Raw genomic sequence first — 27,531 nt, 5'->3', positions numbered from 1 at the left:
GGGTTGGTTTTTTTGTGCGATCTTTGGGATGGGAGAATCGTTGAGACAAGGCCAGTTGACAATGGTGTTTTTTGAGGCCATCGGTGGTTGTTTTATAGTGGCGGTGGTCATGGGTTGTTAGGTTATGAGGGTGACGATGAACAGTGAAATATCGCCAGTAAATAAAAACATATATAAATTATGCATAATTATGCAAAATATATTACATATGGTCCATACAAAATAAGTATTTTTTTTTGACAAAAAAATAAGTATTATTTAAAAAAATTATTATATAAAATTATTATATGTTTTTATATTACATATGGCCCATGCAGGTCTCGAACCTGCGACCTTCGCGTTATTAGCACGACGCTCTAACCAACTGAGCTAATAGGCCAATTGTTAGTTAAATCACGAATATTTTAGATAAAATTACTCTAGGCATTCCTTAACTTAATTTTAAATAGAGAAATGTTAGGAAAACTCTCTTTCTAACACTTTTTTTTGTGTGTTAACCTTCAATAGGGTTGAAAGTGAGTCGAACTTAGTTTAGTCCGGCTCGACTTGATAATAATTAACTCAACTCGAGTTCGTCACGAACTTTATCTTCAACTTGAACTCGGCATGATTTAAGTTCGCGAGAAACTCGGTTCAATTCAATAGCTCGAATCAAATGAACCAAAAAAAACTATAAGAACACAAGTATACCTTAATCTTCAAATTTTAACTTCAATAAAAAAAAAATTAACTAAGGTTTATGAGAACAAAAATATATCATAAACCTCATTGGTCTAAAAACAACTTAAATTGCTAACAATTCCCATAGTAAAAGTTAGTAGGGAAAGGGGGCTCTAACCTTCACGTTCTTATGGGAAGGGGACCTAATAATTCAGAGTTTGGTCGAGAGGTAAGTAAAAGTCTTGACAAAAATAGTTTCATCCAAAAACCAAATTTAGGTTCTTCCAAACAATTCATCCTTTAATGAAGCTCATTAACCACTTGATTTTTTTTCAAACATTCGCTCTCTTATTAGATGAAACTCAACACGAGTTTTACCAAATAAGAGACCGAGTGTTAAGAAAGGAAAAAAAAAAGTGACAATACTCCATATAGCACTTCTCTTTTATATAACGATTTATTTTTTAACTTATTTTTTCAATTTAGTCATTTACGCTTTAAAATGTTAACCCTGTTGGTATGTGGAATTCTATTATTTTTATGGATCATTGAATCTATTTATAAAACTTCACCAAGTTTATATGATAAAAATGAACTTGTAATGCAAAAGGTGTGTCCCAATAATTGGAAGCAAGCAATCCCATAATATTCCTCTAGAAAAACTTGCTTGATTTATTTGTTTTTTTTTATAACACTTGCTTGATTATTACAACCATATACAAAAATGATTTAGGCACATAAAAATACATAGCATTTATTATTTTTGAAATATATATACATTATTTGATTCATTTTCCTTTTACTTTTTTCACTCATGTGTGTGTCCAAATCATTAATGATATATATTTAGAATTAAGACCAAGTGTTAGTAGATTTGTGAACAATGTTTGTCATAAAATTTTGGTTTTAATTATATTACTAGTTTAGAGACCCGGCGTTGCCCGGGTTAGATATTAAATAAGTTTTATAAGTAAGTTTGTGTGCACGAATACACGTGTCAGTATATTAGATTGAATTTATTTAAATTTACGATTATAATAATATCATAAAAATAAATATAAATGATGAGATGAATGTCCAATGAGAGAATAAAAAGTGTAACAAAATCAATAATGAATTAGTCCAAGTTGTAAGAGTTTTGGGTCCCTTTAAACATGTGGTCAGGGGTTTGTTTCATGGGCCATGCGTATGAGAGAGAAAAATCGATTGAAAGGGAAGAAAGTGGTTGAAATGTGTGTGTGTGTGTGTGTGTGTGTGTGTGTGTGTGTGTGTGTGTGTGTGTATATATATATATATATATCAAAGTATATGTATCAGAGATAATAAATTGGTGTTTGGCAAACCTGAAGAAGAAAAAATGTTAGATGAAAAGATGGTTTAGGGTTTCTGCTTGTGCTCAAAATATGTAAATATGTGATTAACAAAAATTTATTTATTTATAGTTAACATTTGCATTAAAATATGTTGCTAAAAGATAACATAATAACTAATCAAACCTTTAGTAAAAACTAATTGAAGCTTCTTTTCCTAAAAACAAATAAACAAATTGGAGTCTTTTAATCATAAAATAAGATCGTATATGTAAACATTGTTGAAAGTATTATGAGTAGTTTGTTGAGATATTTCTGCGACATAAAATATTAGAAATTCAATAAAAATTTAAAGAAAATATTGAGTGGATAAGATCAAAATGTTGTTGAGATATTTATGTTAAATAAAATATTGGTTTCTAAAAATAGAAAAAATAATAAAAATATCGAGAATGAATGTGGAAGTGACATGTGGCATAAAAAACCTTACTTTATATATATACTATTGATATGTATATATGTTTGTGATTTTCAAATTGCGACAAATTATATTTTTCTTTTTCACTGACACCAATAATTTTGTCTAAATGCATAATTAGAAGAATGAAAAGTCAACTCAAAATCTCTTATCTCTTTTATATATGTATTAGCTAGAAGTTTCTTCTTATGAAAAAAAGATTTCTAGCTTCTTCTTATGAAAAAAAGATGTTGGCTAATGCTACATAATCTAAGTAACTCACTTTGGGTAGTTTATCCTTCATTTAGTGGGCTACAATGTGACACATTACATTTATGCAACACACCATATTTTTACTCCAATGGTTTATATTTAAGCAACACATAAGATACAATAGCTTAATTAATTCTTTATTTCTTTTGGTTATGGATTGTCAACATAATTAGCAATAACTTAAATAAGATGCTATGCAATTTTTATGGAACTCAGATTACCAAGTAGATGTCCACCAATGAAAACAAAAATCATTGAACGGTTGCATAGTGTTTGAAACTCAATGATAAAACCTTTGTTGGAGATGCTCTTAATCTCATTGAGTGTAAATTCTTTAATGTTAAACCGGATAATTTGAAATTTTAAATTCAAATTTTGATTTTAAATAAGTGAGTGGTTGTGTTTTGTCAATTCCGTTGATTGGTTAGTTGGACCTTCTTGTAAAGTTAAATTTGTGGTGAAGAGCAATAAGCAAATGTCACCATTGATGTTAAACTTGTTCTAATTTGCTTGATGTGGAAGTAAAGTTTGCGTCTTCCACAAAAGGAATTATAAGAATGAGACAGTGCACAAAATGTTTATGCTTCTTTCTTTGTCACAAAAAAGTTCTCACTTCCTAATGCCTATGCAATGCATTTACCCTTCAGAAAGGAATTCTTTTCATGAGAGCTAGCTGTGTCTATTTGGACTCATATTCTGAATTAACATATATGGTTGCTTGAGTGACAGTGGAGTATCAATTGTGACATACCCCAGCGACAGGGAAATGAGCTTTAAGAATATATGCTTGTATCAGTTTCATATACTTATAACAACTACGTGCATGTCAATATATGTGTATGCTGTTTTTTGTAATATTATATTTGTTACTGTAAAAAAAATATAATAATATATTTTTGTCCTTTTTTTTTTTATAAGAATACATTTATATACTTGAACAATGAGAATTAAAAAAAATATAATATAGATTTTTTTTTTATAAGAATACATTTATATACTTGAACAATGAGAATTAAAAAAAATATCTTATTTACTAAAGCTTAACCCGTAAAGATAACCCTAAACCTAATTTTTTCCCCCCATTTTTTCCTCCACTTTTTTAAGCCATTGGATGTTGCGCATTTAGGCGCCATTCAATTTTAGCCATTGATCATATTATATTTATCTCTTCTATTTTCCAAAACAACTATTTCGTATTTATCTCTTCTATTTTCCGAAACAACTATTTCATATTTATCTCTACTTCCGAAACAAATTGGCCCTACAACTATTTCATATTTATCTATAGCCCTATTTTTCCAAAACAACTATTTCATATTTATCTCTTCTGTTTTCCGAAACAACTATCTTATCTTATTTACTAAAGCTTAACCTGTAAAGCTAACCCTAAACCTAATTTTTCCCCCCATTTTTTCCTCCACTTTTCTAAGCCATTGGATCTTGCGCATTTAGGCGCCATTCAATTTTAGCCATTGATCATATTATATTTTTCTCTTCTATTTTCCGAAACAACTATTTCGTATTTATCTCTTCTATTTTCCGAAACAACTATTTCATATTTATCTCTACTTCCGAAACAAATTGGCCCTACAACTATTTCATATTTATCTATAGCCCTATTTTTCCGAAACAACTATTTCATATTTATCTCTTCTGTTTTCCGAAACAACTATTTCATATTTAACCCGTAACAAATTACATCTAAAAAAATGCATCGCATCAATTTCATTACTTTCCTATTAATTTTTTATTTGACAATTACTATTCCCCAATTACTATTTCCCAAACAGATAATGTTACGAAAGCCCTCTTCCCTCTTCCCTCACGCTAATTCTTCTTCTTTTTCTGTATTTCAGTTTCTTTTTCTGTATTTCCAAATTCTCTCTTCACTTCCTCTCTCTCGCCGTCTCCTTTATGCCAACCATCTATACTGCTTCCCTCACACGCTGACACCCCTGTTTGAATCACTCTCATCTGTCTAGCTTCATTCCATGACACCTCTATTTCTCTCCTTCTCTCCCTCTCCATGATCGTACTGCCCTTACCATGGCCAACCCAATTGGTTTCTGATTTCCCTCTTTCTTTCTGCTTTAATCGTCTTTCGCTTTCTTCAATTTCATTGTTTCATTTGATAGTTGACTGGATTTCTTGAACAGAAGATCTGATGGATCGAAGACGGCGGCAGAACGGTGATTATTCGATGTAGAAGACCTATCATGTAAGTGGGTTGCGAATGTTTAATTTTAATCCCTTTTTAATTATGTGAATTAAGAACTTTGTTTGAATTTGATTATGATATCCCTGATTAGGGATTGAAGATACTACTATATATTTGATCTTAATTCCACATCTATGATGTTGTTATGCTGTAATTTTCTTGATTATGATATCCCTGAATTTTCTTGCTTCAATTAGTTTTATGTTTTTAACTTGATTTTCGTGTTGATTTTAAGTTTGTATTCCTATTTGGTGATGTTTAATTGTTGATTACAAGTTTTTGTTGATTTCTGATTTTTTAACCCTATAGATATCGCGAATTGTGTTTTCACGACAACCTTGCGACAGGCGTAATTGTATTGCAGCAGCCTTTATTCCTTTTCATCTGCTATGTGTGTTTTAAAACAATTTTAGCATCCAATGACCCTGTTTTCTTTGCTATACATTCGGGATGTATGCTTTCTTGATAAATTCCTCACGACAGGTGTAAGTTTTCATCGTTCAATATATTATATTTTACTGAAAAATCTTTAGTCCTGATTTTTTCTGTAACCCTATTATGTTTTTACTTTGAAATTCGAATTATAAATCTTATAATATGTGTAAGTTTCTTTTTTTTAGGATTCAGTATTGGACTGCAATTTTTAAGGTTTCTTTTCTTTCTAGGATTTCTCTTATTGAGTGAGAAGATATGTAACATGAATTCTAATACTTGATACTTCAGGACTGTCCTTTGTCATTTCTATTAATACTGTTGCTAAGCAGTGAGTAGGGTATTGTGAAACTAATGACAATTTTCGTTTGTTACAGTAACGGATACACCTTGGGCTGAAAGAGTAACCTTTGTATGTCAGTCCTTTTGTGGTATGCAAATTATGCTATTTGCTATGCAGATTTTAGGACACTTTGGTTCAAATTGCTATTTGTTATATAACTTATATTTATGTGTTGAGAAATTTATGTACTGCTTCAAATTGTTCTGCAACTTTTATTTGGTGTCCATGTTTCTTAACAAAACTATATGTTTCATCCATTAATATTGAGTCATCAATACATAACAAAAGATGAGTTGGGAATAATACTATGACAATAATCACGGATAACATTAGATTATAAATATTCAAACTTTTGGTTTTAGTCTCCAATAAATTTCACTGACAATTTTGATCTCTGCTTTTTTTTTTTTTTTTACAAAAGAGGGCAAAAGATCATTGATCTCTACTTTTATGAATCCCAAAAGAGAAATGATATTTTGACAACCACTTTTTGACAACTTTTGGACAACTTTCTCTCTCATACTCACATGATGTTGTTATCCTCTCTCTTCCTTTTTCTCTCTCCATTGTTTTTGACCAATAAGAAGTGACAAAAACAAGGTTGTCAACAAAGTTGTCATCAAATTGATGTCAAAATATCATTACTCATCCCAAAAATAAGAGGAAGGTGGAAAAAAATGTAAGCAAGAATATATAAAATTTTGCAACGTACCGTAGGCTAATTATAATTGTAGTTCTATTTTTTTTTTGTTTTTTATGGTGTATTTAATTTTGAGCCGTCTTTTTAAAATTGTCTTTCATCTATTCTTTTCCATCTATTCTTTGCACAAATGCTTGCAATATATGCATGAAGTATTTTAGAATTGCTCTATAAATAAATACAATTCTGCTACTTAGCTGTTAATCCAATGTCTTCTCCCTTACTAAGCATTACAAACTACAGTTTTGATATCCTGCTTTTCTGTTACAAACAACCTGTCCAGCAAACGATAACTTTATAAAAATCATTATATCTTATGTGGGAGACTTCATTTTTGCATAACTAATCCACATCATGTATATTGAATTTCATGATTTTTGGAGGTTTACTAATGCAATAATATCTCATGATTGTCATATATGTGTGCGTTCACTAATGCAATTTTTGGAGGTTAATATTGCGAGAGAAAGATATGTCAATTATTGGAGTTTCAGGACTGTTGTTGCAAGGCATTTGGCAAACATGTATGGAGGTTTTTGCTTCTTTGTTGAAGTTAAAAATACTGAAGTAGGAAGGAAGATAATTTAGATGTTGGGTATACTGGTTTATGCATAAATGTAGCACAAGATATACTCAATGAGGAATGAAAAAAGTGCTGATCATGCAATACATAAGAGCAATGGTGCAGGTGACAAATAAATATTATAAGTGTTTTTTTTGTTTTTGTACAAGAATACTATAAGTGTTTATTAATTTTGTATGTATAATTTGTGATACATTGGTGTTGCTTTAAGTATTTGGTGTAATTCAAAGTTGCAAATATGCGCGGAGCAAAAGTTGTATGATCTAAACCTCATTAGACTCATACTATTGTGCCTTAACTTAATGAATTTATTTGTTGTCTTATTCCAAAAAAGAAATTTAAAGAAATAACAAGTTTGATTGTATAATAACTGATGTGGAATAAAGTACAACGGAGAGCAGAAATTTTCAAATACGAGACCTTTAAATTTAACCAAAATTAATAAGATCTTTTTATCAAGTAAAATTTTAAAATATAAATAAAAATTGGAGACCTTATTTAACATCAACTTTTTATTTCATTTCTATATATACTTTTAACATCAACTTTTTATTTCATTTCTATATATACTTTATACAATACAGACTATATTATACAGTGAATATGACCCGTGCGTAGTATTACAGACTATATTATACAGTGAATATGACCCGTGCGTAGTATATATAAATGTTAGACAGTCTGACCTAACCCTAATCCCGCCCTTTTTGGCGGGATTCGAACCGGGTACCATTTTGGCTACACATTGGAACTCTCACCACTAAGCCACTTCCTTTTTGTTTGAAATATTGTTGCTTCCAAAATTGATATACCGTACTAAAACATTTTTTAAAAGACGTAAACACCCTAGCGGTTCCTTTTCTGATAACAATTTCTTTTCATGCTTAATGGTTCCTTTATTGATGGCAGTATTTTTTTTTTTTTTTATTATTATTATTATTATTATTATTATTATTATTATTATTATTATTATTATTATTATTATTATTATTATTATATTTGTTGTTGATGATGTTATTATTTTCTGTCGTTTACCACATAAAAGTTCCTGTTCATATTTCTTCTTCTTTCAGTTACCACATAAAAGTTCATTTTCCTTTTCATTTTTATAGAATTAACGGCCCTTGCGGTTAGGATCAGTTTCTTGGTGTATTCTTACTACGTGTTACGATATTAAAGTTGCATTTTTAAAATTGTTGATAATTTGACTGATTCTGATGATAATTTTGTCATTAGAAACTTCATTTTTTAGTGTAATTTTGTCGGCCTCTTTGTTTGTCATATATTATATTACTTGAAGTTATTTATTCTGACTTTTTATTTTCAAAAATCACTACACTAGATTATAACATTACTTTGATTTCTCCCTTTGACTTTTCAGACATGTTTACTATTTTCAATTAGTTTATTTTAGTTGTTCTTTTAACATGAATGTAATCAAATATGAAGATTGAGAAAAAAGAAATTCAAGAACACAACCTGGTAATATTATTTGGTAAGAAAATAAAGTTAATAACTTAAATTAGTGTAATTTTTGCATTTTTTGTTGTTGAATTTTGAAGTCGTTTCATAACATAGTATTGAATGTACAATCAATATGATATTTATATACAAAACCCGTGCATCGCACGGGTTAAAGTCTAGTAATATAGAAATTGAACCAATAGTACACTTTTTAGACTTTCATTACTACTACAACAGTCTTGTGAATTGTGGCTTTAGCCATGAGCGTTAAATACATGTTAAATACATTTAAAAATGAAATTTAATTTGGCACATGCAGGTTTAGAACCTGCGACCTTTGCGTTATTAGCACGACGCTCTAACCAACTGAGCTAATGGGCCACTTGTTATTTCAATCAATTATAATTTTGCCAAAATTACTTATGTGGTATCATAACCTTTGTGCAATCTACAATGCTTGCACAGATGCTAGGCATGGTAAAAGAACTTGTATCCGCAGGTGTCCTCCCAAATATGTCCCAACTTTGACCGAAAAAAAATTGAATTGATTAGGTTCAGGTTTGGGTTTTCTCTAATTTTAAAATACTGCATCGAGGTGGGCAATTGGAACACTACATCCCACTTGTAACACAATTACATTTTTACGTCTCTTCAAGTAGAATCCCTTAAACAAACTCTTAAATTACATTGATGTGTTTATTTTTAATTTTTTCCTCTCCTCTTTTTTTTGGTTAAAAAAATAAGATTGTTCAATCAGCTTAGTTTTTGAATTTTTATATTTTTTAATAAACAAAAATAAGATCCAAATTCATACGGGAATAGGGCGGGGGATACCCGAAAACCATTGCATACGAGACTGAGATTTTATTTTTCAACCCGGCAAAATAAAGGACGGGTACGCGAATACTCGAATTCCATTAGGTTCGGGACCAAAAAAGGGGAAAAAAAATATCATTGTCATGCCTACTAGGCGCCTTATGGGCAGCCTGAACCTCGTACTTTTGCAGTTTTATCATATTGTTGGATTGCAATAGTTGTGTCTCTTCATAGATTTGATTAAGAGACATTGTTTCATTGTCATTACTGGATTGAAAGTGAACAAACACAACCGTTGATTCAAAAATTTGATCATATATGTTATATGATAGTGACTATTGGTGAAAGGTTACTAATTATATGTGAAATTCATGGTTCTTGCAAGTAAAAGTTCACAAATTTTGTCATTGTTTTACGTCAATTTTCTGTCATTTTCATTCTCTAAATCATCATTCTCTTTTGTAAAGCATGAGTGAAGTGTATGAAACATTTTTATGTAAACTATTATTGAAACATACACTTAGTGTGTTTAAGCAAATAACATTAAGATTTTTAAAATATTCTGAATGAGATTCACAATATACCCCCTTGAATCCAATATACATAGATTGGTGGAGGAAAATTGAACTAATGGTTAGTGCAGAAACAAACTCTTTAAAGTTTCAAGTAGAGTCTTCATCAATTTTTTTCATTCTTCTTGCAGCATCTTCCAAAAAAAAAAAAAAAGTTTTACAAACATGAATCTCTTTTTCAAAGATTGGTCTGTATTGTCTAAACCAAACCTGCAACAATGGACAGACTATATACTATTATAAATTCATTTTTTTTTTAGGGATACTATTATAAATTCATAGGAACTAGTACAGTATGTTTTTGCATATGAAATTTTATTATTTTGGTGGGTCGTGAAATTTATTTAGCTATTTTCACTAAGTCCCATAATACTCCTGTACATGATAGTGTGAGACTCACCAACAGTTTTACAAAAAAAAATTGGTTGTAACTCATCACTTATTCATTAAAATATTCTATAAAATTGGAATAATCATTAGGTTCATTGATGAGAACTGGAATTTAGCTGTAGCTAGTAACCAACAAGATTAATTTTGGCATATTTTTTGTGGTCTAGATCACAAAGTAGAGAGTTGGGAAATTTGAAGAAATTTTTTTTGAAGAAATTAACTTCATGTTTCTCCTCATCTCTTTTTTTAATCATTCTTGGCTTTTCCTTTGTTGTCTTTCGAACTAATGCTCTTGACATGATTATGTTCACACATTAAACTTCATTCTTAAATAGTCTTTTTTATATATAGCTATTTTAGTATACTTTTTTCCCTTAATTAACTCCAACATATATAGACATATTGTTTTCTCAGACTAAGAAATTCAATAATTTACGTTACCAAATATTTTTATAGTAAATTTACAAGACCCCGTAATTAGTAAATGTGTAAATGCGTGTGTATATACGAATCATATAATAGACACGTCTTTGATTAGAACATTTATCATTTTGAGAATAACTTTCTAACAATGTATTGAGAATCACGATTGAAAGTCATCCACATCTGGCAGACGTAGTTTCGTCTACACCACGTACTGTCATCATGAAAAACATCTGAGAGTAACTTTCTAACAATGTGTCCGGAATCACGATTAAAAGTCATGCACCACGCGTTCCACCTCTCGCAAGCCGAGTTTTTGTGTTCACCACGCACTATAATCACAGAAAAATAGACTTTTCGAACGCAAAGTAAAGTGTTCTTCGTGCTTTACAACCATCTTAAAAGTTATATGGAATTGTATGAGAATAAATTTCATATGAAAAAATTATTAATTAATTTATTCTTATCTCTATACATTGCAACTCCTCTCTTAATCGAAATCCAAATCAACATGGAAGCATCTCATGAACAACAACTCTCTTTAGACTCTAAAGAACACACCATTAATATCACCAAAGGGAATATAACACAAAAGGTTATAAATCCAACACAATCTCCTACCCCTTTCTCCATCACTACTTATTCTTCTACAGGAGAAGGAGGAACAAGAGAAAGAGCCGGTTATAATGTGTAGGCATAACTAAGTTTTATTTTTTTATGGAATAATGGAAATGACAAAACAAGCTGTCCTTGTCTCTGTAAAGTTCAATCTGTGCTAGAGAGCAATAAGCAAATGTCTATATCAAAAGTAGTTTTTTATTTTTGCTTGAAGAGGACATAAAGTTTGTTTCTTCCGAAAAAGGAATAATGAGACACAACAAAAATTATTATGTTATGGGTTCTTTGTAACAGAAAAAGTTCTTACTTCCTATGCATTTGCATCCCTTCACGAGCTAGCTGTCTATTTGGATTCATATTCTCTGAATTAACACATATGGAGTATCAATTTTGACCATACTCCAGCTAAAGGGAAATATGCATATATGTTGGAGAATCAGGTTCATATACCTCTAAGCACATACTTACTTGGAAAAGGTTTTGTAATTTGAGAACATGTAATACACTTTTTTACTTTCACTGGTTACTACTTGTTCTGTGAGAATTTTTCAGCCATGATTTTCAATTTGCGTCGGTTTTGCAAAGATTTCAGCAACAAAAATATAAAAAGTTGGCCCATGCAACCTGCGACCTTCGCGTTATTAGCACGACGCTCTAACCAACTGAGCTAATGGGCCACTTGGGGATTGAATCCCAAATATAATATACATAGCTATTTTAGAATTAAAAAAAAGTTGAAAATAGCCAAATACTGATGCAAGTGCAACGCTGCGTTTTATGACACTGATTCCGTCACCGTCTTCTTCCACGATCGTGTTCAAATTAGGGTTTTCAATGTTCCCTCACTTCTTCACTCACATTTCAAATTAAGCGTTTCCAATAACCAATTCTTGAAGGTCATAACAATTTCATTACCAATTTCGACAAATCAATAGCTTTGTTCAACACGGTACTATTTTTCGTTCCTTTTCTTTCAAAGAGTTAAAAATATTCAGTTTATCTTTGCATGTTTCGTTAGTCTTACTCTTAGCTTAAGGTTCTTTGTTTTTATTAAAGTTTCCGTTTTTTATTTGTTTCATTGTTGTGAACTGTACTACTGTGTTCTATGCATATTGAAGTCCTGCTTGGGTTTGCTTATTTGATTATTTTCTACCGGTATAAGCACTTGTGAACTGTTTAGTAGTACTTGTGAAAAGAGCTTATTACATGTTCATAAGTTATTTTCAGCTTTTTTTTTCATTAATCTGAGATAATTTAGGAAAATTGCTTCTAGATTATACAAAAACAATTTAACTTTATTTAGGACCTGTTTATACATAAATGCTTATCATTGTAAGTGTTTATGCTATAAGCTGCAAATTTAGGGTATGTTTAATACACTTATTTGAGTTTATCTACTAGTATAAGCATTTGTGAGATTCTTTAGCAGAACTTGTGAAAACAACTTATGACATGTTCATGAGTTGTTTTCAACTTATTTCCATAAGTTTTCCAAGATATTTATCAAAACAATTTATTGCTTATACGAACACAGTTTTACTTTATTTTATCTTGTGTAAAAGAAACAGCTTATTCATAAGTGCTTATGTTATAAGCTGCAAATTAAGTTGTTTATCCAACAGGGCCGTAGTTGTTTATCCAAACAGGTCCTGAATGTTGTTGTATGTAACTTTTCTTGCAGTGACAATGGCTTATGATGATGAGGATGGTACTTCTGGCTCTGGAGAAGATTTGAATATGTTGGATGGACACAAACGTCGCCCTACTGTTGTTGTTCCATCTGGCTCCGGTGGACGGAAGAGAAGCCGGAAGGCTACTGGTGACGCAATAGTTGATGCCATGCTGGAGATAGCAGCTGCTTCGAAGATGAGGGCATCTGCAATTTTGAAGAATGAGGACATGTTCTCTATTAGCAAATGCATTAAGGTGTTGGATAAGATGCGAGGTGTTGATGAAACAGTTTATTTTCATGCTTTGGATTTGTTTGAGAATAATTCTTGTGCCCGCGAGATTTTCATCTCTATCAAGAGTGGAAAGAGATTGCCATGGTTGCAGTGCAAATGTGGTATCCCCTTTAGTTGAAATTGTTAATGAAAATGCTTTGATTATCATGTTGAATAGGTCTCATAACTCTGTGTACAGTCAAGTAGATTGAAATGGAATTATGTATATGGATTTGGAATTCTTGAATGCTAATGAAATATTTTGCCGTTTTCATAATGTCAAATCTATTTCTGTTTTATGCACCGGTGGAATTTGAAATGCTTTCTGAAACTATGTAGTAGATGCATAATAAATAAAATAGTACATGTTTGATATCGCTGTGATTTTGACAAAATCACGGTGTCACTGTAATCTTGTCGAATCCACCGTGATACAAAAAAACACATTGTTTCTCGCACCATTCGTACTATCCGAGTTCATCTTTTGCACCAGTCGGGCTGGGTGTGGTTGACCTTGAAATGGTTGAGATGGAACTCGATACACCTGTTGCTGGCTACTATCATGGAGCTGCGACTGCGAGCTTGCACAACTGAGCTGCAGATTATACATTTATACTTATCTACCTTGGTTGGCCTGCTTCAGACTTGCAATTACATATGCTTTAGATGGACCAAATCTGTAGTTCTAGGCTGCCAATTGAATTGGCCAATCAGAATAATAAACACTGTTGAACCTTAAGTAAATTTTGATTGACATTTTATATGAACCAAATAAAGATCTGAATTTGGTGCAGTCAAGGAATTCATGCAGTCAACACATTAACTGTCGTTCGATTAAGATTGAATGGCCCAGATTTAAAGTTTGATATTTATCAATAAATTTAAATTTAAAATTTGCACATTTGCAGGTTGTCTTATCATCAATCATATGGTTTTGTTTTTTAGAGCATCAATCATATGGTTTGGATTGCTTGACAGCAAACATATCGACTGCAGCGATGTAGAGCAATGAAACATGGTAGTCAACTTTTGAGATTAAGCCAATTTATTTAAACTAAAGAATCTATAACCAAATTATAAATCAAGTCTAAAACCCTGGCTTTATTAATAAGTAACTTGTCTGTGTTCAACGTTGTGTTCTCAACTGCATTTTCAGCATTACCTTTATTCTCTTGATTGCTGTTTTTTTTTTTCTTTTTTATGTTAACCCTTTGATTCTTAATTAAACAGTCGGAATCAAACGGTTCTTCTAAACAATCGTCCATTAGCTATTCAAGTCCAATTGTTTGGTTTAATTTATTTGCCTTTGTTGCATTCTTACTTGTTTTTTTTCAATAGACCATTAATTAATTAATCTCTGTGAAAACAATAGCACTATGAAAACTATAGGAAGCAAATTTTATTTCTATTGGTCTTAAGTCAATAACTGTGCTACATAAACTATGACTGCTTCAGTTACACGAGACAATATCTTTCCAAATAAGTACATTAATTAATTAATATGTTTGTTGATTATTTCATCCCACCATCACTCCCTTAATAGTAGAAGCGAAAGACAAATATAATCTCCAAAAAACAAAACAAAAAAATTAATTCATTGACAAGAAATGCACCCTTGCAAGGGTATATTCCTTTCCTGCAATCCAAACACCAGTTTGAGACCATTGTATATCTTCCCAGTCCAAGTTCTCCTCCAACACCTAATCATAGTGCAAATATCCAATCATCATACAACTAAAAAATTCGAAAACAGTTTAAGTATGCATTCTACATATTTAGAATGATATGAAAATACCTCGACATGTTCAAGAGGCAGAGGGATGCCAATTGTGCGCATCAATTTCTGTGGCAGAGGCTTCTTACAACGAGACCACCGGAACGCATCAATCATAACATGATCAGGCTCACTTTTTTCACCATTTGCAGAATGTGGATGGTGATTTTGAGCCTTCTCTGCGCCTGGTTCATTCGCCTGAGTTGCTGGTGTAGCCTTGACCAACTTCTCTCCAGCAAAACAAAGCTCGTATCTACAACAAAATGACTCAGTTAAAAGAACGCCAGGAGGCTTTTTCTACGTGACTTCAACAACACCTTCATGAATTCTTTGAACTTAAAAAATTTCTCAAAGAATGAAGTTGTATTATAAATGAAAACAACAATCATAACATTGAAACTTTATTCAATGTAATTTTACATAAGCATATTCATGTTGACATTCAACAAAATAACAATCAGTGGATTCAATGCAATGACGTTTTAAGCAATATCATATATGAAGCACATAACAGTTTATGTACAGTACAAATTACTCGTTTAGTGCAACAACTTCCGTGTCAAAATACCTGGTCGTATGTGTCTCCAAATACAAAACTTCTCCCTTTTTCAATCGAGCAGATGTGTATTGTGGCTTTTTTAGACCCTTGTCTGCTACAATGCTTATACTATATTTGATCCTGATGATTAAGAAATACAAAATCATGATAAGGATAGGTGTATAAAATAATATCAAGATAAGGTGCAGAATATATGTCGTATTGCATCTGTTATCTAATATAGGATAAGAAATACTGCTTCCTGATCCACGTTGCATAGCCGAATATTGACATGTTTTCAAATATTACTAAAATAACACAAATTGGGTTTTATTATTTTTGCACCAACACAGCACAATATTAGATTAGTCAATCAATTTACCAACATAAACTACCATACCAAGGCTCATTGCAAAGATTGTACTGAATCGTGACTTCTCGAACATATCTTTGCTGCCGCAATGCATTCTGAAAAATGAAAGCCGCAAAATAAGACAGTAAATACTAAAGGCCGGGTCGTTCTAGCTAGGCTAGCAACATAAATACCATGCTTCAACACGTGTAGGACATTATATTCTTCTCAATCTTTTTTTCTTATTAATAACACTTTACTTTTCATTGGAATTAATAACACATTTATGGAAACTGATAGAAAGACAATCTTTTAAAAAAAATAAAAAATAGTTTGTTTGCACCACCTGAAAGCATAACAAAGCACAATTTCTGAATCCAGAAAATAGAACATAACCAACTGAACAGTCCAAATAGAAAAAAATAAACACCAAAACTTTAACTTCAAGAAATTAACAGTGCATGCTTGAATTATTGAGAAGCACAAATGCAGGCATCGACAAGTTCCATCTATGAAACAACATAACAGTTATTGATTATATTTTGGAGGCAATTATTAGATGCTGATTTTGCTTATTAAAAAAAAAATAGATGCTGAAACAAACCGAGGCTGCGGCCCTGGTAGTCATTGTCCGCTCCACAGCCACGGGAGCAAGAGTCGGCTCAATAGTTGATGTATGTGTGAGGCAAGGTTCAAGATCAATAGTTCCACCTCCTTTCTGAAGATAAACAAACAGTTAGATATTAAGTTGGTAATATCGATAGAAGATTTTGCACACCTTTTGATATTACCTTCACAATGCAACACCGTTCAATTCGATAACTGCAGCCAATTTTAGCACCCCAAGCACGGGAACGTACATTGTTTCTCAGTGTAGAAATATAGCCTGATGTTACATACATAATTAAAATCTTTAGATTGCCAAATAAATATTTAAATGGAAAGAAAAGAAACTTTATGTCTCCTGAATCCGATTCTAAATATACTCTCAGTTCTTAGTCATTACCACTTAAAAGGCAAGTAAATATTATTGAAGATAATAGTGATTATGGCTGTATGGACATACAATCTTTTGGAGGTAGCACCCGAATGGTTGCGCGTAATTCTTGTATGGCTGCAGGAGGTGGAGATGCTGTTGGGCGACAGTAACCTGTATGCATGAGAACTGTGCAGATACTAACGTCAAGCATGTATCTTCCAGTATATGTAAGAACACCCTAATGCACCAGTTTTGTAAAAGACATACCAGCAACAAGATCGGAGTCATATGTGTACACATCAGTCCCCCAAAGCTGGCCGCCTCTGACCTGAATACAATAATGTAACTCTTACTTAATACATGATATAGCATTAATAGAAAAATCATGTTCGAAAAGTATTACAATTAAATTTTAAGGATATAGAAAAAAGGCAAAAAAAGAAAAAAACATCGAGATTTCCATCTTGTGAAATCATTTTTTTTTTTTTAAATATAAATCTTCATGCCAAACTAGGGTGCATAAATTAGTTTACGGTGGTAGCACTGGAAGTCACCAAGCCTCAGATTTTCATAATAGCATAAAATTGGAAGTTACTACTTTTAACCCCATTCAGCTCCATCGCCTAACATTATGAACAAGTTCAAAGAATTTCAACCAGATTTGACTGACACTAAGATGGCCCGACTGCAGTTACTTGGACCAGACTAGTCAATCTAGTCCAATAATCATTGCATAAATGATTTCTATGCAAACTTAATGGCTATGGAACTTAGTACAGTTTATAAACGACTCACCCTTATAATAGTAATCACTAAGCTAAGTTGTTTTCAACTGTTCGATGAAAAAGCATGCTGTAAGATATAAGTATAGGATGGATTACATACTGACGACAATTTCAAGATCAACTGAAAAGTTCAGACCTATAGTTTTTTGGTTTAAAAATAGCAAGCAAGGGACTTAAATTTCCAAGGAAGACTTCAAGAATAAGAGGATAACTACTTGACTAAAAAAAAATTACGCAGTCTTAAATAGAGGTGGAACTATGGAAGAAGCTGAAGATTCAGATAAATCAAAAGGTACCGGATTATTGGCAGAATATGGATATTTATTACATAATTATTAGCAATCCTGTTCTGAGACATCAATATCCATATCCATATTAGCATCCCGGATTATTAGTTTTAGAGTTAAATATTTATTACATAATTATTACTGTCCTTCATAAACAAAGGAAGCAATCTTGTTTTGAAAAACTAAGAACCCAAACACAGATATCAGCAAGTTAAACAGACAAAGCCAACAGTGAATGTTCAACAGTAAGGAACAAGGCCTTTAAGTATTAAAAGGAATGCATATTAAAGAGCATCAATGTGTATTTAATATTTATAGTGTCTTGATAAGCTGCCTCTTTAGAAAAGGCCTCTAATAGTTTACAAAATGTTCATGAAAATTATGAAGAATGGCCAATTACAATCAAAGGCTCAATTAAAGGAACAAAATGTGTGAAAAAGAAAAAGGGTTAAATCATAATTTTAGTATTTTATATTGAAATGTTACTAGTACAAATTTATAAATTTAATGCAGCATTATATTCACTGCATCAATGCAAGCAAAAGATGAAGCAAAGGTAAAATGAAAAAAAAAAAATAGAAGGAACGGCTACACAAACTAATTTTATCAGAATAATAATATCTTTTAAAGCAGACATTCTAAAAAATAGAAGCAGACATTCTGAATATTAAATGAAGCCACCAAAAGAACGCAATTGATGAGACTCTTTTGTCAATTGTACAATAATAAGAAAAATGAAGCTTACTTGGCGATTTGTAGCAGTAACATACTCGGACGATATCCGAATTTCCAGAGTGGGGCCATTGTTAGAGCTTTCACCATTTTTTTCAATTTGAGATTGAGATGATTCATACTCCGTCCACAACTTTATCAGCTCTTGCATGCTTTCACCAACTTTATAAACAACATAAGAAACCTCTACTTTACCTGAAATACCAGAACTTATATATTGGAAAAAGCAAAGGAAAAGGCACTTAAGAATATTAAGCTCTAATCTACTCCATTCCACAGCTAAACAGTGCCAGCAATTGATTATCAATGGGCCAATAATAATTTCTGCCGGCACCAGTGTTCCTTCATGAAGCCACTGAAACAAAATGATAGCATACCTTGAGACCTGCAACATATATGTCCAGCTATAGTTACTAGAATGAATATAACGAAGGACCATACTAAAAAAAAAACACCATAAAAATAGGATTCTAATCAATTAAGGTAAACATCTATCCAATGTAATTATGAAGCTTCAACTTTTATAACTAAAACACAAATATATATAGACAATTTTACAAGATATTTGAATGACAATATATTTATTGGATAGATGATTTAGCAAACAATGAAACATGAAGGAAGAGGAAGAAAGTACCCTTCGTTGTCTTGGGTGCGGGACCTGAAACGAGGCTCCCGATTAGGCACCTGAGGACTCCCCCGTGATCTTTGTATCCTCTTACGGTGCTGACCACTATAGTTATAGACTTCACTCTCCTTTTCTATTGCCCCTTGCCCATCAGCACATCCATCGTCTGATTCCTTGTCAAAGCCCCTACTGCGCTTATCAGACCTGTCTCCTACTAAATCAGCTTCCCTTTCTTTTCTCTTGTCTTTAGCTTCTCTATCAACATCTTTTTGCTTCTTCTGCTCCGGTAAGACAGTTTCTTGTTCAGGAACCTTAGCCGATCCATCAACAGGTTCCTTCTCGCTATTTGAAACATCTTTCTCGGCTCCATTCCACGACTCCCTATTCATCTGATCCTTTTCCTTCTCTTTTAAATTTTCTTTTTCTTTGGGAAGATCTTTTTTCTCCCTCTCCCACCTTTCAACATCTTTATCTTGCTTCAGAGGTTCTTTGCCATCACCAATCGTATTGCTTACTTGTACATTGTTTCTACGATCATTCACAGATTCTTTCCAGTCACTACCCGTATTGCTAACTTGTATATTGTTTCTACGATCACTTCTTTCTTTTTCCTTCTCCCCCCAGTCCCGATGCTTCACTTCCTTTCTTTTTCTATCTTTCTCTTTAGATCTATCGTCACCTTTGGAATCAATTTTGTTCTCCCCAACAGCTTCACGAGCTTCCCCGCCATACTCCCTTGGTTCTGCTGATGAACTCTCCTTTCCAACCTCAACTGAACCTTGTGTATTCCCACGTAACATGGGCCAGGGTTCCAAACTCGCGCCAGGAGGATCAGAATATATTTTTGCCCTATGGTATTTTTCTGATTCTTTCCAATCCAAGTGAAGGCCGCTAGCCGCATTAAAACTATCCTTTTCTGTCTTAGTATCACCTTTTGAATCATTATGACTATCCCGATCATGTCTACCATCCTTGTTGTCATCTCCTCTAACTTCAACATGTGCATCCTTTTCACTTTTAGCACTCTGAGGATCCTTTCTTACTTCTCCAAACATCTCCTTCTTCTCAGTCTTCGTATCACGATTCTCAAACCGGATATCTCTACTATCCTTGGATTCCCTTGATTCTAACCTCTTCTCAGGACCAACAGGATGCTCGGCATGAGGATCACTAGAAGATGACGGCATCCGATACACTGAATGAAGAGGAGATCTTCTCTCCACATCACGAGGCGCTTTTACCACCCGAGAATCCTGACCTATATCATAAGACATATGATACTCATTTGAAACTGAAGACGGCGCCAATTTCGGATATGCACCTGCGTCTTCATGCGGGTGTTTTGAAGACAGATGAACAGACTCTTCATGAGATTTCTTAGGTGTACCACTCATAATGAAAACCCAACACAATCATACAATTCAAAAAGAAAGTAATCTTTGCCGTCTATTTCTTACACAAAATTCCGCAACACCATAACTGCAAAGCCAACAAAAGAATCGAATTTCAGAAGCATTCAATAAGCAATATCATTGAACAACACATGCATTACTATAAATGAAACACCTTAAATATATAAAACAGTATATGCTCTAATCAAAGAGACAACAATTGATAAATAACACCATCAATACAGTACAATTAGCAGAAAATCAAATTAACAACATAAAATATAAAAGCAAATATAAAAATCCAAATTGAAATTGTTGACTTGTTTCTATAGTTACAAACATACAATACAGTTAGTAGGGTTACAATATATACAATAAATTACATTAAATGTGTGAGCTTACCAAAAGAAAATGGTGTGGAATTGAAATTAAGAAGAAAGATTATAGCAGTAATAGATCTGAAAACCAAATTATGAAAAAAGTAAAAAATAAGCAACCTAGAGAAACAAGATGAATTAGAGAAACAAAAAGAAGAATATGAAACACAATTTAACGTTATAGTAAGCACTAAAGTGTGGAATTAAGGTGAAAACATGTAACAATTTCTACTGAGAAACAATATGAAAGAAGATGCACTAAGTAATATGATAATTTAAAAAAAAAAATGAAAAAGTGAAAAGAAAGAGTGGTTAAGGAACTAAACATACATTTTTGTTGAATTGTGATTGTGGAATTTGGAGATGAAAACCCTAGAAATTGTGGTAAGTTTCGGTTAATTTTGATTTGATTTGAAGTTTGGGAATTGTTGAGACATAGAACAGTTTTTGTTTGAAACAGGTTTGTGTTGTTCTACTACGTTGTTGTGTTTGTGTCTTCGTTCGTTTGATGTTTTTTTGAGGAAGCTAATGTTGTTAAGTTTATTTATGTTTATGTTTTTTTTTTTACAAAGCCACGTCAGAATCTAATACCGTTCCAGTTGAAACTTATTACAAATCTAGTATGCTTGTGTTGTTCCAATGAGACACGAAGCAATCAAAGTGCAGATGTTTAATGACCAATCTACCCTTATCATGTTGTAGGTTGAGTTCATGTCATTTGTGTCTTTATGCTTGCTAAGCATATGGATATGAGTTATGTCCATTGGGTATTGAAATATGTCAGCTCAAAGTGAGTTTATAAAATCAATGCCACTTGTTTTTAGCTATCTACTTTCCCTTAAAAAAGACTATTTTTATCTTTAATAATTTATAAGTAAAGACCGATTAAATTGTGTCAAACTTTTGAGAAGGGTAACACGTATGATGATTTTTTAGCTTTTTTTTTATGATCGGGGTTTGAACTCCAAATCTTGCATATTTTATGCATTGTTCATACCAATTGAATTAAACTCACGAGGAATATCATCTAAACTTAAAACAAGATTTATCAGTGACCTGAGTATACTTGATTTTTTTTTTTTGGCTGAGTTTCGTTTGCTATGCAACAGACAGTATGGATCTTACTTATTATTGTGGTTAATAGTTTTTTTTTTGTCATTTGCTCATGTAACAAAAAAATAGTATGACTAATTTAATTAAATTGTGAAAATTACAAAGAAGTATTAAATTTGTTAATACTAATATTATTTCTAAAGTTTAATTTCTAGGAAAAAGAAATAATTTATATTTTCATTATATTTATTGTTGGTTATAATTAAGGTGGAATTGATTAGATAATTGTACGATTTATGTTTGAGTGCGCTTTAAGATTAGGTTAGGTTCCTTAGGTTAGGTCATTTTTTTAAAATAAATAAGGCTAAAGTTTTTTAAAAAACTTAATTTTATTAAAAATGTCTTATTTCAATCAACGGAAAAAATCTTTTGGATCTACCGTGTTAGCCTACTTAAATAACTTGGAATAATATATTTTAATAACTATTTTTATTATATTTGTATTTAACATTTTTATGGAAAATGTTTTTATTAATTTAAACATATTAACTTAGTTTGAGATATTTAAATATATTATTATAAAATATAGTTCAAAAAAGTTGTCAAAATATGTCGCAATCTAAATATCATGTTAAATCTCAAAATAGAACTTAATCTCATTGACATATTAGCTTGTAGTCTATTTAAACGTGTCATATTACTTATTTGAATATGTTAGTAGACTTGCAAATTAGAGCAGATTTTCTAGAAAATCAAGTTCGAGTCAAAAAATAAGTATATGATAGATAACAAAATTAACTTGAACCTTGAATTTTCCATTGGACTAGATTTAGGTCTTGAAAAATTTAGTTCAACTCAACATATGTTCACTCCTAGTTATAACAAATAAATGTAAAATAATTTAAAAAAGTTGATACAAATTTATCAATCAAATTTCCAAAAAAAAAAAATTAAAATAAGACACCTAACAAACTCATAATCCCATAAACTTTTTTGTAGCGGTCTATCAATTTCGTAGTCACAAGATTATGACTAGCACCATCAATAAATAGATAAATAAAACTAAGATAAGTATTATTAGCATACGGTAGAAGTGGAAAAAAATGGTGTGACTTAATATTTCATCGTAGTATTTGTGTTGATGGATAGTTAATTAGGGATCATATAGGATTTTGTTGTGGAGTCAAGATCCTTTCCATTTTTTATCCCTTCCATTTGTTCCTTTATCAAAGTTTTGATGTATAAATATTCAATTGATGTCTCCAATTTTAAAAATGTGTGCATTCATATTATTTATTGAATTCAAACCATTGTAATAGGCACATCCATTTTATTTAAGAAATGGAGATGATTCCAACTGAAAGTTGTGACATCATCTATCTTAAAACTGCTTAAAAGCATAATTTAATAACAAATATATATAGTAAAATTGTTTTAAAATTAAACACTCACAAGCATAAAAGTATCACATTGTAAACTTGCTGAAAAAATTATTTAAAATATAGACAACAATCTCAACAATGTGTCACGTTAGACAAATCTGGCTTTAATTAACTCAATTGACAATCGATCAAGATCAATATGTTGAATGACTAAAATATAAAACAAAACCTAGAATATCCATTGTGATGGTGGCATGTCAATCATTATCATTTTGTCTCTTTGATCTTGAGCTTTTCGATTGTTGTCGTCTAGTAGTCTACCCGCATAAATGATGTGCAAGTAGCCACAGGAAAACATACGAAAATGAGTAATTGTTTTCAAAAATACAGTATGGCGGGTAAAAGAATATTAATTGCACATCAACAAATATTCGAACACACAACAACAATCAACAGTTATTACGCATGGAAATAACTCATGCATCATAATCATCAAATACTCGAACACATGGATCCTTTTAACTTGAGGTTGATAGAGGGAGAGAATGTATCTACTACACCATGAACAAGAAAGTCTACTTAGGATTATATAAGATTCAACGAGAATGTCTCAAAGGGCCTCTTCCTTTACTTAAGACATTCTTACCAACATTAAGATTTATTATATATGGATTAACTTATCATGAACACATCACAAGGGGTGGTATAACTTATCATGAACACATCATAAGGGGTCGTCATTTTATGTTGTACATTTCTTTTTCATCTTGTTCATTGTTTAAACATTGTAGAATTTATGTGGTTTTAGGTTTTGAAACATTTAAATTGAAACTTAGAAACTAAAACATTGATTTTTGTCATAGAAATATCTGTTATTGTTGTTGTTCTTGTGGTTTTAGGTCACTGATTTCATTTGGGTACTTGTTGAAACATTAATACATTTAAATTGGATTATTATTTTGTCTTTGAAACATTTGTGTACTTGTTTTGATTATTATTTTGTCATTGATTTTTGTTTGGATTATTATTTTCTTCATGTTGGATTATTATTTAAATTGATTTTTGTTTGATCAATGGTTAAATGATCGTGTTGTAACGAATATAGAAAGATATATTCTTAGAACAGTCAGTAATGATGTAATTTTGGCTTATTTTCAACAAATGAACGATACAATTTTAAAATCTCATGAGTATTTTTAAAATATCAACATTAATATAATATTTTTTTAAATATTTTGTTTTACCCTAGAAAAAAATAATTTTTTTGTTTTATATGAGAATTTATTTAAATATTTGCACTGTACTCGTTAAGGATTTTATGTACTTATATTTATGGGTATGGATTTTTACGTCACGTATATATATTTACCTATGACAAATAGTTGTCTCGCGTTTTATTTAATATTTATCAACGCACAATGATATAAATTCAAATCAAGCTCTTCGAGTTCACACTAATCATGAACAACAACGATATATGTTAATACGATAAATCTTAATAAAACATTGGATATTCTTTTATGAGAATAAAAATATGAATATAATAATAAAAATTAGATAATAAACAAAGCGATGAAAACAATATTAATGCTGAAAGAAAAGGTGAATTACTAAGAAAAAATTGAAATGTGAAATTGAAATAAGAAATTAAATTCGACCCACTGCAAGGCGTTGTTGTTTTATTTTACCATTTTGTTTCGATGTTCGTTCGATTCAAATCAACATATTAGGTTTTCTTTTTTGAGAGAAAGATGCTTATAACATTTCATTGAAACAATCCGTTTACCGGTTCATTAAAAAATGTTTGAAACATTTTTCTTTTTTTATTACGATTGAAGTTGCGCTGTTGTTTCTACTTTTTATACAATCCCTTTACCAATTTATTAAAAAAAATGATTAAACTCATCCAGTTAAACCATTATATAAAAAGCAACCATTGTAGGAGACAGTGCAAATAAGAAAGACCATAAATCAGAAGTGAGAGGAAAGGCGGCACAACCAGAAGCAGGAGATGGTGCAAGCAAGAGAAACAAGAAATCAAAACGAGAAGGAAGTAAGGTAGGGCAAACAGGAGGCAACAAATCTAAAGGAAAAGGAGACAACAAATCAAAAGGAGAAGGAAGTAAGCTAGGGCAATCAACCCCTCGATATTCTCTCAGACCCAGTACAACTTCACAAACATCAAATGTACAAAAAGAAAAAGGTAAAGAAAAAAAAACAAAGAAAGAAACCAACATCTGAATACCCACAACCAAAGTCAGTTGGGAAAATAACAGGGAATAATTTCGATAATCTGGTAATGGTGGAAGAAAGGGTTGAATCCGAAGATGAAACCGAAGATGAAGGAGATGTAAGAGATTTTGAGTTTAGCAACCAAGACAAAGTTTGGCTACCTGATGTCAGAGACCAGGAAAACATACTTTTTGTTGGGCTGTGAGCACCACTCAGTTTGCCGAAGTTGTTTCTTCCTTTCTTGATGGAGAGAAGAAACCAATGTTGTCACCTCAGTCTTTGATCGATTGGTTACCTCGTCAAGCTAGAAGACGGGAAGTTAAGTGGACAAAATTAGATAGTCCTGAAACTACTCAAAGACACCACTACGTGCAAAGCACATTTTTGGCATTGAAGATTGCTCAACAAAAAGGGCCAAAGGACAAGAATATGTTGTGATCCAAAACTCTTATAGCTCAGCTTGGGGGAAGGCAGGATTTGGTCGTGTGAGTCTTGAACTCTTTGACCAAATCCAAGGAATTAGAAGAGTTCGAAGGATTTGACCAAATCCAAGGGATTAAGAGAGTTAATTGGATTGATATTGCTTTGACAAAACTTGTTTCTGATTGTAATAATACTAGACTAAATTGCTCTTTCAATCCCTTAACTATTTTTTTTTTAAAAAAAAAACAGCTTATAACATTTTATTAATTATTAAATCAGCAATACATGCTTGAATATCATCAAAGATAATATAATTAATTGTCAGTAATAAATCATACCATAAATGTCATTGTGGATGCAAAATGTCATGAGTTTCTTTCCATGATTGTAATAATCAGAGGCGAAAATAGACAGATTCATAGGCGAGAACAAATAATTTGTCATTTTTTTATGACCTCGTAACGCCGCAATCAAGACGGGTATAAGGCCATAATCGCTGCTTTCATAACAGTCTACTTCTAGTGTCAACATTTTTCTCTTTCATTTTCTTTGCAATTCAACTCTTTGGCATATATAGAGTGCAGTAAAAACCATGTCTCCTTTGCAGTTGCACATGATGTTATTTTGTTGCATGCTTCATGTCCAGAGTATAGTTGAATTTCTTTCAGTGTCTTAGAGTTGCTCTTTTGCCACTCTTTATCGTCAAGATGAGAATTTGATTCAATTGTACATTTAAATAAGCTTAATGAAGACAGATGATCCAAATAACAAAATGATCACGTGTCTCGTCAAAGGTGATTTCAGACATACCTAAAAATCCAATTCAACACAGTATATTGACAATAAGTAATAATCATTCAGAAAAATATCATAATCTTATTCTCATGAAACAAGCCAAAAAATTCAACTCAAAATTACCGATGTGTTAATAATCATTCAAAAAAAAAATTCTAAAATAACATAATCTCCTAAAATACATCTAAAAATCCAACTCAAAATAGTACAATGGTAAATTACCAATATGTAGCAAACATTCAAAAAGTTCTGAAACTATATAATCTCAACCTCCTCATATTGCACTATAAACATGTATTTTAAAAACATAAAATAAATAAAGAAAACAATATCCAACTCAACACAATGAATTACCATTTCAATAATCATTAAAAAAGTTTTCATATAACATAATCTGAATCTAAACTCCAACTCAACATAGTAAATAAGAGAATCTCAATCTGTTGCTGTTGCATTCAATATTCAATACATATAATGAAAATCAAAACACAAAACAAAGAAATTCCAAATTAAAAAAAGTCATAAAAAGTTTCAATTCCATAAAAGTATAAGAAAGAAAGAAAGAAAGGGAAGATGAGAAATTTTATGAGAAAAAGATGAA

The 27,531-nt window shown here is 31.5% G+C and overlaps 2 protein-coding genes and 2 non-coding genes across 4 annotated transcripts; 1 reads left to right on the top strand and 3 right to left on the bottom strand.

Moving 5' to 3' along the window:
- Positions 1-305: 305 nt before the first annotated feature.
- Positions 306-379, bottom strand: TRNAI-AAU (transfer RNA isoleucine (anticodon AAU)). Its single transcript has one exon. It is a non-coding gene; the product is annotated as a tRNA-Ile (tRNA).
- Positions 380-8,747: 8,368 nt separating this feature from the next.
- On the bottom strand, positions 8,748-8,821 carry TRNAI-AAU (transfer RNA isoleucine (anticodon AAU)). The gene has a single exon. It is a non-coding gene; the product is annotated as a tRNA-Ile (tRNA).
- A 2,912-nt stretch (positions 8,822-11,733) lies between these two features.
- On the top strand, positions 11,734-13,486 carry LOC146956865 (uncharacterized). Its single transcript, XM_085732175.1, has 2 exons — positions 11,734-12,208; positions 12,941-13,486. Exon 2 carries the CDS (start codon positions 12,946-12,948, stop codon positions 13,339-13,341), a length of 396 nt encoding a protein of 131 aa, XP_085588301.1. The 5' UTR covers positions 11,734-12,208; positions 12,941-12,945; the 3' UTR covers positions 13,342-13,486.
- A 1,100-nt stretch (positions 13,487-14,586) lies between these two features.
- On the bottom strand, positions 14,587-21,555 carry LOC146956864 (uncharacterized). The gene is made up of 12 exons (XM_085732167.1): positions 21,376-21,555; positions 19,287-20,756; positions 19,027-19,034; positions 18,663-18,844; positions 17,113-17,173; positions 16,933-17,031; positions 16,658-16,752; positions 16,471-16,584; positions 15,915-15,982; positions 15,545-15,655; positions 14,998-15,229; positions 14,587-14,902 (listed from the first exon to the last, which is right to left on the bottom strand). Exons 2-12 carry the CDS (start codon positions 20,669-20,671, stop codon positions 14,792-14,794), a joined length of 2,466 nt encoding a protein of 821 aa, XP_085588293.1. The 5' UTR covers positions 20,672-20,756; positions 21,376-21,555; the 3' UTR covers positions 14,587-14,791.
- Between the last annotated feature and the right edge of the window lie 5,976 nt (positions 21,556-27,531).

The sequence above is a fragment of the Medicago sativa genome, chromosome 1 (assembly GCF_051527215.1).
Source record: "Medicago sativa cultivar Bolivia chromosome 1, Bolivia_mono, whole genome shotgun sequence".
Lineage (NCBI taxonomy): Eukaryota > Viridiplantae > Streptophyta > Magnoliopsida > Fabales > Fabaceae > Medicago > Medicago sativa.
This window is presented reverse-complemented; position numbering and strand designations above follow the sequence as displayed.